The following is a 19,903-nucleotide window of genomic DNA, read 5'->3' on the forward strand; positions in this document are numbered from 1 at the left end:
GGGACATTAAACACTGAATAAATGCTAGATAAAATGATGCAATCAAAGAAAAGATTAGTGTAAGAATAACATGTAGATGTATTTTTAAAGTTTCATTAGCTATTTAAATAGTGACAAAATAAGTATAAACTTTTAGTGTCTGTAAAATAATGAAAGCTGCCATGTTGTAACTTGGTTACCTTCTCTGCTGTGGCCAATTAGGGGAAGCTATAAATAGGTCACTAGAGTGTGCAGCCAATGGCTGTGTGGGATATATCATTGTCCTGCACTTCCATTTCTAACAGGAACGGAAAAGCTCACAATTTCAGAATGTAATTACAGAAAAAGGGGGCAAAATAAAGAATAAAAGTACATTACAGAGGTTTTTTTATATATACAATGTATCAATTTATATTACCATCTCAAAGTGTTTAATGTCCCTTTAGCAAGTGTAGTGGACATTGGTTTGATACTTTTTGGTGTATAAGGGGAGATAACATGTTTTTTTTTTTAGTGCAGTGAGGTTTAAGCCAGTGTTTATTTTATATATGTTCATTACAGCAGACAACTCTACATGTTTTCTGCCATTTAATAATCTATGTTTAGTGAGTGTGTATGTATGAGTGTGTGTATGTGTTTATGTATATACAAAAGTGTGTGTATGAGTGGGAGGTCTGTATGTACAAGTGTGTTAGTGTGCATAAGTGTGTATGTATGAGTGTGTATACGTTTATGTATGTATGAATGTCTGTGTATCTGTCGGAGGCATGTATGTACAAGTGTGTGAGTGTGTATGTATGAGTGTTTGTATGTGTTTATGTATGTATGAATGTGTGTGTATCAGTGGGAGGAATGTATGTACAAGTGTGTGAGTGTGCGTGTGAATGTATGAGTGTGTCTGTGTGTGTATGTATGTATGTATGTATGTTTGTGTATGTATGTGTGTGTGTGTGTGTATATATGTGTGTGTGTATGTGTGTGTGTCTGAACATGTGTTTGTGTATGTATGAGTACGTATAGGTGTGTGTGTTTGTTTGTGTATGTATGTATGTGTGTGTGTGTATCAGTGGCAGGCATGTATGTACAAGTGTGTGAGTGTGCATGTATGAGTGTGTCTGTGTATGTATGAGTACGTATAGGTGTGTGTGTGTATGTATGAGTACCTATAGGTGTGTGTGTTTGTTTGTGTATGTATGTGTGTGTATCAGTGGGAGGCATGTATGTACAAATGTGTGAGTGTGCGTGTGAATGTATGAGTGTGTCTGTGTATGTACAAGTACGTATAGGTATGTGTGTGTATGTATGAGTACATATAGGTGTGTGTGTTTGTGTAAGTATGTATGTGTGTGTGTGTGTATCAGTGGGAGGCATGTATGTACAAGTGTGTGAGTGTGCATGTATGAGTGTGTCTGTGTATGTATGAGTACGTATAGGTGTGTGTGTGTGTATGTATGTATGTGTATGTATGAGTACGTATAGGTGTGTGTGTTTGTTTGTGTATGTATGTATGTGTGTGTATCAGTGGGAGGCATGCATGTACAAGTGTGTGAGTGTGCGTGTGTATGTATGAGTGTGTCTGTGTATGTATGAGTACGTATAGGTATGTATGTGTGTGTGTGTATGTATGAGTACGTATAGGTGTATGTGTTTGTTTGTGTATGTATGTATGTGTGTGTGTGTGTGTATCAGTGGGAGGCATGTATGTACAAGTGTGTGAGTCTGCATGTATGAGTGTGTCTGTGTATGTATGAGTACGTATAGGTGTGTGTGTGTATGTATGTGTATGTATGAGTACGTATAGGTGTGTGTGTTTGTTTGTGTATGTATGTATGTGTGTGTATCAGTGGGAGGCATGTATGTACAAGTGTGTGAGTGTGCGTTTGTATGTATGAGTGTGTCTGTGTATGTATGAGTACGTATAGGTGTGTGTGTGTGTATGTGTATGTATGTTTGTGTATTTATGTATGTGTGTGTATCAGTGGGAGGCATGTATGTACAAGTGTGTGAGTGTGTGTGTGTGTCTGAGCATGTGTTTATGTATGAGTGTCTTTATGTGTGTTTGAGTATATATTTATGTATAAGAGAATGTGTGTGTGTGCATCTGTGTGTGTATGAGTATAAGTGTGTTTGTATGTATGAGTGTGTAGTAAAGAATTATCTAACATTTTTAAACATTTACTGCCCATTTAAGCTGTCTCACATTTTTGACCCAGAACTTTTTGCAACCTAGCAGTAATTCGGCAACTTAACTTCAGACATCTACCTCATTATCTCAAGATGCAGAAGTCTATTTATTCATAATATTCTAGTGCAAAAAAAAAGTTTAGAAGTGGAACTAAGATCAATTTAATTAAAATATATTACAATAATCCATTACAGAATTTGTCAGCGCTTTACAAATAAACAAATACATAATTTACCTCTTCACATTAGGACTTTCTATACAAGCAGTTGCCCTTACCTGCCTGGTCACATGGTAGAAAGCGCTGCTCATATTGTAACATTTGTTTCTGTAACGCAACAATATTTCTTTTTACTTGCATATATTCATATTTATGGAAGAATTAGAAAGTACCAAGAAAAGGTGGTTTAATGTCTTTTGGAGTTCTAATAAAAAAATATTCAAAAACCTAAAAGTGATTTAATGTAATATTTTTCAATTGCATTGAAATGATTGTAGTTATTAAGTATGTTTATCATTGCAGAGGTTTGAGGGCAAATGGTGTACTAAAAAAAAAGATTATGTTTACTATTACTTTAATATAAAGAATGCTGCATAATACAGCAGGGGGAGTTGGTCAATTTCTTTAAAAGAATAGGAAAGTTAAAATGAAAGTTAAATGATTCAGATGGAGCATGCCACTTTAAGACACTTAGGGGCCTATCTATCAAGCTCCATAACCCTGTCCGCCTGCTCTGAGGAGGCGGACAGACATCGGCACAATTCAACCCGATCGAATACGATCGGGTTGATTGACACCCTGCTGCTAGCGGCCGATTGGCCGCAAATCTGCAGGGGGCAGCATTGCACCGGCAGTTCACAAGAGCTGCTTGTGCAATGCTGAATGCGGAGAGCGTATTGCTCTCTGCATTCAGCGAGGTCTGTCGGACATGATCCGCAATGTCGGGTCAAGTCCGACAGGCCTTTCATAAATAGGCTCCTTAATGTAACTAATGTTATCAAATTTGCCTTGTGCTCTTGATGTCCTCTGTTGATAAGCACAAGGTCTGTCGGACCTGATCTGACAGTGCGGATCAGGTCCGACAGACCTCGCTGAATACGGCGAGCAATACGCTCGCCGTATTCAGCATTGCACCAGCAGCTCACAAGAGAAAAAGAGGAAACCAGCAGCTCACAAGAGGAAACCCTAAACATTTATTTTGTGATTCAGACAGAACATACAATAAAAAAAAAAAAGTTTCCAATTTACTTTTATTATCAAATTTGCTTAGTTCCCATGAAATTCTGTATTAAAAAGATATCTAGGTAGGCATCTGGAGCACTGCCTGGTAGGAAATAGTGCTGCCATTTAGTGCTCTTGCAAATGAATAACATTCTTGCAAAACTGCTGCCATATAGTGCTCTAGAAATGAGCTAGCTCCTAAATATCCATCCCTGCTTTGCAACAAAAGATACCAAGATAACAAAGAGAAATTTATATTAGAAGTAAATTAGACAGTTAATTAAAATTGCAAACTCGATCTGAATCAAGAAAGTAAAATTGAGTGTTTCATATCCCTTTAAGACAGCCTTAAAGTTACAAAACTCAACAAATCACACAACTTAATTATAACATTAAAAAGAACAGGTAATGAGCTTTCCAAAAGCACAATGTGGAGCTGTAAAATTATGGACAATCAAAAAGTGCTCCAAAAACTACATTTTATGCTACCCTTGCAACAAGTAATTACCTATATCTCAGGAGAACATTTCTTTAAAAAAAAACAGCTAAAAATGTGGGGTTTTACTCTGTAGTGTAGCTGCCCCATCCCTCCCTGTCCCTTTTTTCTGTAGCAACCCCTTTTCTGTAGTGTAGCTGGCCCCATCCCTCCCTGTCCCTTTTTTTTCTGTAGCAACCCCTTTTCTGTAGTGTAGCTGCCCCATCCCTCCCTGTCCCTTTTTTTCTGTAGCAACCCCTTTTCTGTAGTGTAGCTGGCCCCATCCCTCCCTGTCCCTTTTTTCTGTAGCAATCCCTTTTCTGTAGTGTAGCTGGCTCCATCCCTCCCTGTCCCTTTTTTATGTAGCAATCCCTTTTCTGTAGTGTAGCTGCCCAATCCCTCCCTGTCCCTTTTTTTTTTCTGTAACAACCCATTTTCTGTAGTGTAGCTGCCCCATCCCCCCATCCCTTTTTTTTCTGTAGCAACCCCTTTTCTGTAGTGTAGCTGGCCCCATCCCTCCTAGTCCCTTTTTTTTCTGTAGCAACCCCTTTTCTGTAGTGTAGCTGGTCCCATCCCTCCCTGTCCCTTTTTTTCTGTAGCAACTCCTTTTCTGTAGTGTAGCTGGCCCCATCCCTCCCTGTCCCTTTTTTATGTAGCAATCCCTTTTCTGTAGTGTAGCTGCCCCATCCCTCCCTGTCCCTTTTTTTCTGTAGCAACCCCTTTTCTGTAGTGTAGCTGACCCATCCCCCCTGTCCCTTTTTTCTTTAGCAACCCCTTTTCTGTAGTGTAGCTGGCCCCATCCCTCCTAGTCCCTTTTTTCCTGTAGCAACCCCTTTTCTGTAGTGTAGCTGCCCCATCCCTCCCTGTTCCTTTTTTATGTAGCAATCCCTTTTCTTTAGTGTAGCTGCCCCATCCCTCCCTGTCCCTTTTTTTCTTTAGCAACCCCTTTTCTGTAGTGTAGCTACCCCATCCCTCCCTGTCCCTTTTTCATGTAGCAACCCCTTTTCTTTAGTGTAGCTGCCCCATCCCTCCATGTCCCTTTTTTTCTGTAGCAACCCCTTTTCTGTAGTGTGTAGCTGCCCCATCCCTTTTTTTCTGTAGCAACCCCTTTACTGTAGTGTAGCTGCCCCATCCCTCCCTGTCCCTTTTTCATGTAGCAATCCCTTTTCTGTAGTGTAGATGCCTCATTCCTTCCTGTCCCTTTTTTTTCTGTAGCAACCCCTTTTCTTTAGTGTAGCTGCCCCACCCATCCCTCCATGTCCCTTTTTTTCTGTAGCAACCCCTTTTCTGTAGTGTAGCTACCCCATCCCTCCCTGTCCCTTTTTTATGTAGCAATCCCTTTTCTGTAGAGTAGCTGCCACATCCCTTTTTTCTGTAGCAACCCCTTTACTGTAGTGTGGCTGCCTCATCCCTCCCTGTAGTACATGGACCATTTTCTGCAGTGCAGCCACAGCCCCGTCTGGAGCAAGGCCCACCCGCCCCTGCCACACACGGTCCCGCCCCTGTTATGTCCACACCCGTCATGCCCCCTCCAGCCCACCGTTCTCGCGGCGGACAGAGACATGCTACTGATCAGGTGCCAGGTGTGTTTATCTAAGGCCAGGTGTTTGTCCTCGCGCAGTCTCTACTGCGCATGACAGCTTCAGACAACACACTTGGCCTTTTATAATATAGGATATATATGATTTATTTTTTGTAATACATTATGGGCCAGATTACAAGTGGAGCGCAAAATTGCACTTTTGTGAGCGCGATATTTGCACTTCACTCATAATACCAGCATTCGCTCCAATCGGAGCCTCTTTCTCATGCTGTCAGATATGGCAGAGAACTTAGCGCAGCAAATATTTATGTGTTTATATAAGTAAATACACATATATGTATATTTTCATATACATATACAGTATATTTACGGGGAACACACAGTTCCCATACGGCTAGATTTAGAGTTTTGTCGGTAAAGACCCGCGTAGCTAACGCTGCTCTTTTTCCCAACGCACCTTTCCAACAACGCTGGTATTTAGAGTTGTCTGAAGGGCTGCGTTAGGCTCAAAAAAGGGTGCGTTGAGCCTAACTTAGCTCCACTTCAACTCTCAATACCAGCGTTGCCTACGGTAGCGGTAAGCTGGGAAAACGTGCTCGTGCACGATATCCCCATAGGAAACAATGGGGCTGAGCTGGCTGAAAAAAAAACTAACACCTGCAAAAAAGCAGCGTTCAGCTCCTAACGCAGCCCCATTGTTTCCTATGGGGAAACACTTTCTAAGTCTGCACCTAACACCCTAACATGAACCCCGAGTCTAAACACCCCTAACCTTAAATTATTAACCCCTAATCTGCCGCCCCCGCTATCGCTGACCCCTGCATATTATTATTAACCCCTAATCTGCCGCTCCGGACACCGCCGCAACCTACATTATCCCTATGAACCCCTAATCTGCTGCCCCTAACACCGCCGACCCCTATATTATATTTATTAACCCCTAATCTGCCCCCCCAATGTCGCCGCTACCTTACCTACACTTATTAACCCCTAATCTGCTGACCGGACCTCGCCGCCACTATAATAAACGTATTAACCCCTAAACTGCCGCACTCCCACCTCGCAAACAGTATAATAAATTGTATTAACCCCAATCTGCCCTCCTTAACATCGCCGCCACCTACCTACAATTATTAACCCCTAATCTCCCGCCCGCACCATAGCCGCTAAAAAAGTTATTAACCCCTAAACATAACTCTAACCCTAACACCCCCCTAACATAAATATAATTTATATTAAATCAAATAATATTCCTAAAATTAACTAAATTATTCCTATTTAAAACTAAATACTTACCTATCAAATAAACCCTAATATAGCTACAATATAATTAATAATTACATTGTAGCTATTTTAGGATTTATATTTATTTTACAGGCAACTTTGTATTTATTTTAACTAGGTACAAAAGCTAATAAATAGTTAATAACTATTTAATAGCTACCTAGTTAAAATAAATACAAAATTACATGTAAAATAAATCCTAACCTAAGTTACAATTAAACCTAACACTACACTATCATTAAATTAATTAAATAAATTACATACAATTAGCTAAAATAAAATACAATAAAATAAACTATACTATAATACAAAAAAAACAAACACTAAATTACAAAAAATAAAAAAGAATTACAAGCAGTTTAAACTAATTACACCTAATCTAAGCCCCCTAATAAAATCCCCCCAAAATAAAAAATTCCCTACCCTATTCTAAAATACAAAAGTAATCAGCTCTTTTACCAGCCCTTAAAAGGGCTTTTTGCGGGGCATGCCCCAAAGTAATCAGCTCTTTTGCCTGTAAAAAAAATTAAAACCCCCCCAACATTAAAACCCACCACCCACATATCCCTACTCTAACCCACCCAAACCCCCCTTAAATAAACCTAACATTACCCCCCTGAAGATCTCCCTACCTTGAGTCGTCTTCACCCAGTCGGGCCGAAGTCTTCATCCTATGGGGCAGAAGAGGACATCCAGGCCGGCAGATGTCTTCATCCTATCCGGGCAGAAGAGGACATCCGGACCGGCAGACATCTTCATCCAAGCGGCATCTTCTATCTTCATCCATCCGACGAGGAGCGGCTCCATCTTCAAGACCTCCGGTGCGGAACATCCTTCTTCACCGACGACTACCCGACGAATGAAGGTTCCTTTAAGTGACGTCATCCAAGATGGCGTCCCTCGAATTCCGATTGGCTGATAGGATTCTATCAGCCAATCGGAATTAAGGTAGGAAAAATCTGATTGGCTGGTGCAATCAGCCAATCAGATTGAAGTTCAATCCGATTGGCTGATACAATATTGATTTGGATCAGCCAATCGGATTGAACTTCAATCTGATTGGCTGATTGCATCAGCCTATCAGATTTTTTCTACATTAATTCCGATTGGCTGATAGAATTCTATCAGCCAATCGGAATTGCAAGGACGCCATTCTTGGATGACGTCCCTTAAAGGAACCTTCATTCATCGTTAGTCCGTCGGTTGAAGAGGATGGCTCCGCGTCGGCTCCGTTGAAGATGGTTCCGCTCCGCTCCGGATGGATGAAGATTGAAGACGCCACCTGGATGAACACTTCTACCGGATGGAGGACCTCTTCTTAGCCGCTTGGATGAAGACTTCTACCGGATCAAGGACCTCCTCTGCGCACCTTGGATGAAGAATTTGGCTCGGCTGGGTGAAGACGACTCAAGGTAGGATGATCTTCAGGGGGTTAGCGATAGGTTTATTTAAGGGGGGTTTGGGTGGGTTAGAGTAGGGGTGTGTGGGCTGTAAATGTTGGGGGGTATTGTATTTTTATTTTCAGGTAAAAGAGCTGATTACTTTGGGGCAATGCCACGCAAAAAGCCCTTTTAAGGGCTGGTAAAAGAGCCGATTACTTTTGAATTTTAGAATAGGGTAGGGAATTTTTTATTTTTGGGGGATTTTTTATTTTATTAGGGGGCTTAAATTAGGTGTAATTAGTTTAAACTGCTTGTAATTATTTTTTATTTTTTGTAATTTAGTGTTTGTTTTTTTTGTATTATAGTATAGTTTATTTTATTGTATTTTATTTTAGCTAATTGTATGTAATTTATTTAATTAATTTAATGATAGTGTAGTGTTAGGTGTATTTGTAACTTAGGTTAGGATTTATTTTACATGTAATTTTGTATTTAGTTTAACTAGGTAGCTATTAAATAGTTATTAACTATTTAATAGCTTTTGTACCTAGTTAAAATAAATACAAAGTTGCCTGTAAAATAAATATAAATCCTAAAATAGCTACAATATAATTATTTGTTATATTGTAGCTATGTTAGGGTTTATTTTACAGGTAAGTATTTCGTTTTAAATAGGAAGACTTTAGTTAATAAGAGTTAATTTATTTTGTTAGATTAAAATTATATTTAATTTAGGGTGGTGTTAGGGTTAGGGTTAGACTTAGCTTTAGGGGTTAATACATTTATTATAGTAGCGGCGAGGTCCGGTCGGCAGATTAGGGGTTAATACTTGAAGTTAGGTGGCGGCGACGTTGGGGGGGGCAGATTAGGGGTTAATAAATATTATGTAGGGGTCGGCGATGTTAGGGGCAGCAGATTAGGGGTTCATAGGGATAATGTAGGTGGCAGCGATGTGCGGTCGGCAGATTAGGGGTTAAAAATATTTATTACAGTGGCGGCGATGTGGGGGGGCCTCAGTTTAGGGGTACATAGGTAGTTTATGGGTGTTAATGTACTTTAGAGTACTGTAGTTAAGAGCTTTATATACCGGCGTTAGCCCATAAAGCTCTTAAATACAGCCTTTCCATGGGCGGTAGGAGTCTTGTCGGTAGAGGGTCTACCGCTCACTTCAGCCAAGACTCTAAATACCAGCGTTAGGAAGATCCCATTGAAAAGATAGGATACGCAATTGGCGTAAGGGGATCTGCGGTATGGAAAAGTCACAGCTTGAAAGTGAGCGTTAGACCCTTTCCTGCCTGACTCTAAATACCAGCGGGCGGCCAAAAGCAGCGTTAGGACCCCTTAACGCTGCTTTTGATGGCTAACGCAGAACTCTAAATCTATTCGATAGACCGCAATGTAAAGGCACTTTTCCGTGCCTTTTTTTTTTTAATTCCCTGTACCCGCTAACTTTAACGGCTTTTTGCAGCATAAAAAAACAAAACAATATGCTTTATTTTGGGGGCTATTGTAGGTTATTTTGAAAATTAACCTCTGACCTCTGGTTAATTTTCTGAGCTTGTAATGGCTTGTTATTTATCGTGCACCCGTTTACGGGTGCGCTATAAATTATCGCTTCACTTGTAATCTAGTTCTATATGAATATATATAGGTATATACAGATATATAGATGAATATCTATTTAAAATACATAGAACACTTGTCCCTATGTGAAGAACACATTTACAGTAAAACATAAATAAATATTAATATTGAATAAAAATAATATATATTGTTTTCAGGTATTTAAGGGCTCCTGTGTGTGTATAGTAAAAAGTGTCCCACTAGCTCAATATCCAATCTAATAAATTTATATGGGATACCCAGGATAACTATACCATATCTATGTATCCTGGGGTACTAAAACAAAAATAGAAAATTCAAAGATTAAAGAAAAAGAAACACAGTATGCCCTGGCCAGCACAACCCATGTAAATATAACTGTTTAGGAGAAGCCTCACTGGAAGTTCCCTAGCAGTAGAACATGTGCTGCGTTACAGTAACAAACTTGGCTGAGCCATCTGAGTACGTCTGGGCAATTTCACTTTTATTAGCAGGTGATAGCAAGTTATTGGATTGAACGCTATTTTTAGAAGCGGACCCAGCAGCAGTGGACAAAGCACCAGGAAAATTCTTAATAGAAGGAGTTGGATACTTGGATTACATCCATGTGGTGAGATATATCTAGGTGAGGGAACCGCCCTCAGTAGGTTGTGCCCCTGGGAGAGGGACTCACATATACTAGACTGTGCCGCTATATACTTATGTCTGCTGACACTATTAATATAAATCTGCTTTTAAGTCACATCTGTTTTTCTTTATGTTGGTAGCCTCTACTCTTGCTGTTCCTCATTTTATGGATGCATTGCCTGCTAGACCTGTATGTCTATTGGCTTTTTTTGCATGCCTGACAGTCTTCCTATTGCAATACTAACCGTGGAGCTTTGTTTTGAGCTGAACTATGGCAATATAAATGACTTTGACTGCATGCATGATAAAGCCTTTGGAGTAAGGCAAAATGATTGTCGGATTTACTGTTTTTTTAAGGACCATTATAGACTGTCTTCACTGTTTTTGCTGCTAAGGACTTTGATTGCCATAATAGACTGTAGATTGGTCTAATGCAATGCCGCAAATCTGCAGGGGGCGGCATTGCATTAAGTAGTTCACAAGAACAGCTTGTGCAATGATAAATGCAGACAGTGTATGCTGTCGGCATTTATCGATGTGCAGCGGACATGATACGCTACCTCGTATGCGTATCATGTCCGCTCTCTCTTTCATAAATCGGCCCCTTAGAGCTAAATTATAGCTCTTATTAGTGTAAATACCTGACTTGAATTGGAAGTTCCTAATACATATTCAGTGTGCACTATTGTTTCTCTCTCTTTCCTTTACATATCCCTGCACTTGTTAACATCAGAGACATTGCTAAATAATAACTTGATTACTCTTATGAATTTTATTTGATTGTGGATTTTATTCCAGTGGCCATTGATACTAGCTTTTGTTTTTTTAATTATTATTTTTAGGTGGCATTTTTTGAAAATAAATGAATTATTGATTTATACACTTTTCTTGGCTTTCTATTGGCTTAGACACTTTCCTATCCTTAGACCAATGATTACTATATTTATATTTTTTCATGGGTTGTGTTGGCCAGGGTGTGTTGTGTTTCTTTTTCTTTAATCTTTTAATTTTTCTATTTTTGTTGTGTGTGTGTGTCACGTGCAATAAAGTGTACACACACACACAAAAGTACACACAAAACAAATCATGCATATCAAACACAATTTTTTGGAGTGTGAAAAATGTTACATTAAAGAAACACTGTACTGTTTTTCCCCCTTCCATTTTCTCAAAGACTTAAAACAGCTGCATGAGTATTATACGTATTGGAAATGCAACTTTTAGGTCTATTCTTGCAATTGACATAACTGGTTTGATCATTGAAACCAGCACTTATAATAATAATTTCAGTACCTAAGTATTGGTCTTCTTATATTGCTCCTGCTGCAAACTCACCAAATTTAAATAGGCATATTCTTGAAAACAATTAGTTATGGTTCCAATAAGTCAGACCAGCTATTTAAAACACAAAAATAAACCTAAAATATTATATATACAGGGAGTGCAGAATTATTAGGCAAGTTGTATTTTTGAGGATTAATTTTATTATTGAGCAACAACCATGTTCTCAATGAACCCAAAAAACTCATTAATATCAAAGCTGAATAGTTTTGGAAGTAGTTTTTAGTTTGTTTTTAGTTATAGCTATTTTAGGGGGATATCTGTGTGTGCAGGTGACTATTACTGTGCATAATTATTAGGCAACTTAACAAAAAACAAATATATACCCATTTCAATTATTTATTTTTACCAGTGAAACCAATATAACATCTCAACATTCACAAATATACATTTCTGACATTCAAAAACAAAACAAAAACAAATCAGTGACCAATATAGCCACCTTTCTTTGCAAGGACACTCAAAAGCCTGCCATCCATGGATTCTGTCAGTGTTTTGATCTGTTCACCATCAACATTGCGTGCAGCAGCAACCACAGCCTCCCAGACACTGTTCAGAGAGGTGTACTGTTTTCCCTCCTTGCAAATCTCACATTTGATGATGGACCACAGGTTCTCAATGGGGTTCAGATCAGGTGAACAAGGAGGCCATGTCATTAGATTTTCTTCTTTTATACCCTTTCTTGCCAGCCACGCTGTGGAGTACTTGGACGCGTGTGATGGAGCATTGTCCTGCATGAAAATCATGTTTTTCTTGAAGGATGCAGACTTCTTCCTGTACCACTGCTTGAAGAAGGTGTCTTCCAGAAACTGGCAGTAGGACTGGGAGTTGAGCTTGACTCCATCCTCAACCCGAAAAGGCCCCACAAGCTCATCTTTGATGATACCAGCCCAAACCAGTACTCCACCTCCACCTTGCTGGCGTCTGAGTCGGACTGGAGCTCTCTGCCCTTTACCAATCCAGCCACGGGCCCATCCATCTGGCCCATCAAGACTCACTCTCATTTCATCAGTCCATAAAACCTTAGAAAAATCAGTCTTGAGATATTTCTTGGCCCAGTCTTGACGTTTCAGCTTGTGTGTCTTGTTCAGTGGTGGTCGTCTTTCAGCCTTTCTTACCTTGGCCATGTCTCTGAGTATTGCACACCTTGTGCTTTTGGGCACTCCAGTAATGTTGCAGCTCTGAAATATGGCCAAACTGGTGGCAAGTGGCATCTTGGCAGCTGCACGCTTGACTTTTCTCAGTTCATGGGCAGTTATTTTGCGCCTTTGTTTTTCCACACGCTTCTTGCGACCCTGTTGACTATTTTGAATGAAACGCTTGATTGTTCGATGATCACGCTTCAGAAGCTTTGCAATTTTAAGAGTGCTGCATCCCTCTGCAAGATATCTCACTATTTTTGACTTTTCTGAGCCTGTCAAGTCCTTCTTTTGACCCATTTTTCCAAAGGAAAGGAAGTTGCCTAATAATTATGCACACCTGATGTAGGGTGTTGATGTCATTAGACCAGACCCCTTCTCATTACAGAGATGCACATCACCTAATATGCTTAATTGGTAGTAGGCTTTCGAGCCTATACAGCTTGGAGTAAGACAACATGCATAAAGAGGATGATGTGGTCAAAATACTCATTTGCCTAATAATTCTGCACACAGTGTATATATATATATATATATATATATATATATATTTCATAATTACAAATCGCCCAATAGCAATTGCATTCATTTATGCTCCTAATTTGAAACAACATATATTATTTCACAAACAAAATAATTCCCTTCTGGAGCATTAAAAAGGCAGCCTTAATTTTGGAGGAAATTTTAACTTAGCATTAGAACCTTCTCTTGGTTGTCCATTAGGTACTTGCTCTGTTTCTACCAAAATCCTTATTTTTTTTTTAAATCCTACCGAGTATAAGTAGCTGTACATGACACCTAGAAGGTATTTAATTCTTTAACTAAAGACTTTACACTTTAATCCCATTCGCACAAACTTTACACCAGAATTGATTATATTTGTACAGATGTTGCTAGCTTTGCCTTGGTTTGCAAGGTTACCATACATAGTCAGACCACTTGATGGTCAGTTGTAATTTAGATTGCCCGACTTCTTCTATTTAAGAATCATTTTAGAAAATGGATGACTTTCTTTTAAAAGATCCCTTACAGCTCTCCATCTAATTTGGTACTCAAAAAAACACAATTTTGATCTCTCTGCTGATGCAGAGAAAGCTTTTCATTGCTTTAGTTGGTCTTTTCTAAGAGCTACAATACAATTTATTTGGGTTAGAAAACATTTTAAATATAATTTTTCCCTCTACTCAATCCCTAGTGCTAAGATATACCTTAATGGTGTAACTTTATCACCTTTACTGATAACAATTTGTTCCAGGCAGGGATGCCCTCTGTCTCTCTTTTTTTTCTTGTGTTGTTGAGATATTGGCGACAACAATTAGGCGGAATAAAAAGATATCTGTATTGTAATTAACAGTTCCGAATAAAAATTATCCATGTTTTCTCTTACTAATTTTGAAATATACATTTTTGCTTTAATAACTTAACTGAATAGATTTAATAAATTCTCCAACTTTCTTATTAATAGTTCTAAGTTTGCAATTTTGAATGCCTCCCTCCCTAAACAGTTAGAAGAAAATGATAAAATGTTTGCCCTTTTCGATGGTGTTGCAGTTCTCTGAAATACCTGGTGTCTATCTAGCCAAATCGATAGATGAGATATTTTGTCTAAATTACACACTTATTAAACCATAAATTGTTAGAGATTATTCTTTATGGAAGTCCAAAAAGATTTCATGGTTATGATGAATAAACATCATTGAAATTAATATTTATTTTTATTATGTATTTTTCAAACCCTTCCCATACCCATACCCCCTTCTTATGTTTCCGATATGCAATAATTTTGACTTTATTTATATAGAAAGAGAATCCTCCTAGAATAAACAGATTATGCAATTGGCCTGAGAGGCCTGGATACTGATACTTATAGTCATGACATTTTTTTGCAGAGGGTAGTTGATTGGAGAATACATCAAGATTTTAAATTGTGGGTTTTACTGGAAAAAAGTATTTGTAATGTAACCAGTCTAGGAGGACTCTGTTAGTGCTGAATTCCCACCTCACTTATACAAGTATCTTCAATCCCATTACAAAACTTTAATGATGTGGGAAAAAGCCAATAAGAAGAATCAAGACAATTGCCCCTCATGTCTCTTATAGACAATTCCGAATTTTTATTGGGCAAAGTTCTCTCTTCTGAAATATGAAGATATAGTTATCCACCATATCATAGATGACAATGCAATTTACTCACAATCTGACATACAAGAAATAGGATTTCAATGGGCTCAGATGTGTACTTCAACAAGCAAATAATATCTTCTTGAACACTATGGGGCCAATTTATTAATGTCTGGCGAACATGATACGCTGCAGCGTATCATGTCCGCCAGACATCGCTGAATGCGAACATCATACCCTGTCCGCATTCAGCATTGCACAAGCAGTTCTAGTGAACTGTTTGTGCAATGCCCCCCCCTGCAGATTTGCGGCCAATCGGCCACTAGCAGGGGGTGTCAATAAACTCGATCGTGTTCGATCGGTTTGATTGCTGTACGCCACTCAGAGACGGCGGATCCAGTTAAGGAGCAGCGGTCTTAAGACCGCTGCTTCTTAACTCCGGTTTCCGGCGAGCATCAAGGCTCATGCAGAAATAGGGCGAGTTGGCCCCATTCGAGGCATAGTAATTCGGCCCCTATGTCTTCCTTTGTCTCAGCAGCTGTACTAGAGGTTAATTTTAACATTTTAAATATTTGGTATTTTACGCCCACAAACTTCAAAGATTATAACCTAGGAAGAGTAATTTGTGCTTGAGATATGGGCATGTAGATAATAGACTAGGACACGTGGTGGTACCCACATATTTATACATTTTGGCTTGAAAGTACTCCAAGTGTCTTGTCCTGCTAATCCTCTAATTTGATTATTAAACAAATCTCCCAAAAATTCCTATTAAAGGGACAGTCTAGGCCAAAATAAACTTTCATGATTCAGATAGAGCATGTCATTTTAAACAATTTCCAATTTACTTTTATCACCAATTTTGCTTTGTTCTCTTGGTATTCTTAGTTGAAAGCTTAACCTAGGAGGTTCATATGCTAATTTCTTAGACCTTGAAGCCCACCTCTTTTCAGATTGCATTTTAACAGTTTTTCACCACTAGAGGGTGTTAGTTCATGTATTTCATATAGATAGCACTGTCCTCGTGCACGTGAAGTTATCTGGGAGCAGGCACTGATTGACTAGACTGCAAGTCTGTCACAAGAACTGAAAAAAGGGGCAGTTTGCAGAGGCTTAGATACAAGATAATCACAGAGGTTAAAAGTATATTATTATAACTGTGTTGGTTATGCAAAACTGGGGAATGGGTAATAAAGGGATTATCTATATTTTAAAACAATAAAAATTCTGGTGTAGACTGTCCCTTTAAATATAAAAGAAAACTCTTCTAGATTATGATAAATAGTATACAAATTTTTATTTGTTAAATAGTATAAGATTTTTGATAGTTAAAAACTGGAAACATAAAGGCTTCCCTACAATTTAAATGTGGATGAGTAAAGTCTCAGATTTGTAGAACTAGAAGAATCTCACTAACAAAAACAGGGAAATTTAGTTGATCTTCTAAAATGTTTCATCTATTAAAATTAAAGGGATAATCTAATAAAAAAATGAAATGTTCTAAGTCTTTATAGAATGAAATTTGTTATAAATTACCATAGATAACTATGAATTTAAACTCTGCAAATGGATTAAACACATAAGTAAAGGCCTGTTCAGGAGCTGCAAAATGGCCGTGAGTCAATTAGGAGCTGCCTTTGCACATAGTCACCAATCACAATCTGTTTCCTGCTCAGGAGCTCCTGAGCCAGGTGTAAACTGTGTGTTTACCCTTTTCACTGCGGTTAAACATAAAAAAAAACTAGGGTCAGTGAAAAATTACAGGCTACAATGATTTAGCATTAAAATTCTCATTTAACTACATTTAACATAAAATCCACGTCAGTTGTAAAGAAAAGGATACATTTTCCAAGCAGTTTTATAAATTAAACAACAACATATTATAGATCATTCACCAAGAAGGACCAGCAATATAATACTTATAAGTCACTAAAAATTGACTTAATTACAGCACAACATTTTGCATTAGAAATCCTATCAATAAACTGGTGGTATCTCCATTAAAGTCTAGGGAGAAATTTTATGTTACTACCAGTTTACAACATTTTCAACAGTAATGGCTACTAGCCTAGGTCTATGTGTTTTTGCCCCCCCAAAAAAAGGTTAAAAACATAGGTAAAATGTAACATTATGTGCGTAACATGACTGGTGAGACAACCGGGAGTGCCTTTAACACATAGCAGCCAGTCGCAGATTTTTGCATCTGTCATGTAAGACTGTCATCATGTCTGTAAATACAGTTCAGGCGTTTATGTCATGTGTTAAGAAGATTATTTTGGCAATATCACAATTTGGAAGGATGTTCAATATAATTAATGCTGCTGAAGGTTAAATGATTAATGTCAGGCAAGTAAGAAAAAAATAAAATACTATATACCAAGATTAAAGTGAATCACCTTTAAAGTATAACCAGGATATGATTATCTCATAAGATTTGTGCTTCATACAGGTGTACTAATGTAGAGGGGCTTATATTATAATTAATACCCATCACATAAAGTTGACTTGCAACACTTCTTTAATAGTTAAAGGGACAGTCTAGTCAAAAATAAACTTTCATGATTCAGATAGGGCATGTCATTTACTTTTATCATCAAATGTGATTTGTTCTCTTGGTATTCTTAGTTGAAAGCTAAACCTAGGTAGACTCATATGATAATTTCTAAGGCCTTGAAGGCCTTCTAAGGCCTCTTATCACATGCTTTTTTATTTGCTTTTCACAACAGGGGAGTGCTAGTTCATGTGAGCCATATAGATAACATTGTGCTCACGCCTGTGGCTTGTGGCAGACACTGCACTAATTGGCTAAAATGCAAGTCAATAGATAATAAATAAAATGTCATGTGATCAGGGGTCTGTCAGAAGGTGCTTAGATACAAGGTAATCACAGAGGTAAAAAGTATATTAATATAACTGTGTTGGTTATGCAAAACTGGAGACTGGGTAATAAAGGGATTATCTATCTTATAAAACAATAACAATTCTGGTGTAGACTGTCCCTTTAATTCATATAGCAGCTATTAAATCAGACTATAACAATTAACAATTTTTTTTGGAAAGTAAAAAGCTTTTTAGACCCCTACCTGTTATAAAGTTGAATAGATACTCATTCCTGTATTTTTATTTGCACTTACCCTATTGTTCCTATCTGTTTCTCCAACCTCTTCTGCAGACAGGCCTTGTCGCATAAGGGCTTTCAAAATAATAATATTATTTCCACTGCAGGCCTTGAATAGAGTGAGAGGTTCTGGGCTATCTGAGCTTCCCCAGCTCTGGAAGCTTTCACTATCAAAATCTGCACTTTCATATTCGTCTTCATCTTCCCCTTCTTCACCCTGAAACCATCTACCTCGGACTTCAATATCAGGTGGGTAAAAAGAGTCATCAGATGCAATACTTTTTGTGTCTGGTAGTTCAGAGAAGCTATCATATTCTTCAATTTCTTCATCTAAATCCCCACCAGATTTACTGGCAGAAGTTTCCAATTTGGGAACAACTGCAAGAAGATGTGGCAGGGGGTCTCCAGCGCCCCTCCATGTAATATTACCATGACCAGGAATATCAAGAGATTCTACATCCTCCTCTAGTTCAGCAACATCCTCTAGGCAGCTACCAGATCCTCCATCTCCTGTAGGTTGAAGTTCTTGTTTTCCTTTAGCTCCTCTGCTCTCCCCCACTGTACTCCTAGTTCCAGACAGAAGCACCATGAGTCTAATTTAGTTGGGTGTAGGTAACACCTCCTTATAAACCATTACTATAATTTTTCAACTGAAGCCATAGGAAAAAAAATATGTAAGTCCATAAAAAAAGAAAAAATATAGATTTATACGTTTGCCATGTACAAAATGTAAAATCTAATTGTATTTTGCCCTCAAAAAATGCACCTTTTATATCAGCATTTAAAAAGCTTCTTTATTATTTCTGCTTTATTTTGAAAGATAATTGGTAATATTTGATTCACCCACAATGCATTGCATTTCTTCCCTTGTTCATCCTTTTAACGTTGCACCGCATTTGCTATTTTATCTTTCTTTATGTATTGTCAGGCTGATCAAATCTCCATGAACTTTGTAGATCCAGTAAGAAAAAAAAAGGAAAGTATAACTTTTCAGATTATTCTGTTGAAAGCCGTGAACTCAGCTTCTCCCAGAAGTCATGTGTAGCTGTTATTAGAAGTCTTCATCCCAAGAAAAATGGAATGAATAGCACTGAGACTATGAGTTAAAAAGTGAATATGAAAGTAATACAGTTTTGTGGGTTTGGCTTGTGTCCTAATTTTACGTTGTCTGCTCTCAGATGCTTAATAATGCCTGGAAGAAAAATCCTGAATGGGACTTTCCTAAACCATAAAAAACTAAAAAACCCATGATCAAAATACAAAATATATATATATTTTTTTTTAAAAGGTTAAAAAGATGGTAAAATAAAAAAGATCGCTGACGGATAATCTGTCAATTCCAATGACTAGAAATTTTGAACAAATTATTCTAAGGTTTAAAATTTAAATTTCTCGTACTGTTTAATGTGCAGATTATCCATGTATATATATTTTTAAAAAATTAAAGGAGTAAATAAAAAAAGGTTCCAGAAAAAAAAGATACAAGGCAGTGTAGAAAAGAAGTCCTTAGCATCTGATGTGAATGTAAGAGAAAGACATTTGGAAAACTCCTGTTGCCTAATCCGATCATGGTTTCTCAGAGGAGATTGAAGATCCAGCTTAGCATGCTGACATCAGGGACACATTTTAAAAGAGATTTAAATGGGAAATGTGCAGCTGTCAATGTTAGTTCTTGCAAAGCAGAAACATTATCGTGCACAACTAACAGGTGAGAATTTCCTTTTTTTGTCTGGTAAACGTGGTTACATGTTATCTATTGTAAGACTGAGAAAAGAATTTGCACACTAATCTGGTTTAAGAAATTAGACATAATTTGTACACATGGTTTTACAAAGCCCAGAGGTGGTATTGTACATCAGATACAAAAATACTTTATGCTATCTGTAAC

General features: G+C 37.9%; 1 protein-coding gene across 1 annotated transcript in view; it reads right to left on the reverse strand.

Moving 5' to 3' along the window:
* The window catches only part of ANKRD33B (ankyrin repeat domain 33B), a 167,799-nt gene extending 149,195 nt beyond the window's left edge, over window positions 1–18,604 (reverse strand). Inside the window, exon 1 of the mRNA XM_053713065.1 lies at window positions 18,032–18,604. Within this exon, the coding sequence (XP_053569040.1) occupies window positions 18,032–18,604 (573 nt within the window). The remainder of the gene's footprint in view (window positions 1–18,031) is intronic.
* Window positions 18,605–19,903: the final 1,299 nt, after the last annotated feature.

This window comes from Bombina bombina, chromosome 5 (assembly GCF_027579735.1).
Source record: "Bombina bombina isolate aBomBom1 chromosome 5, aBomBom1.pri, whole genome shotgun sequence".
NCBI lineage: Eukaryota > Metazoa > Chordata > Amphibia > Anura > Bombinatoridae > Bombina > Bombina bombina.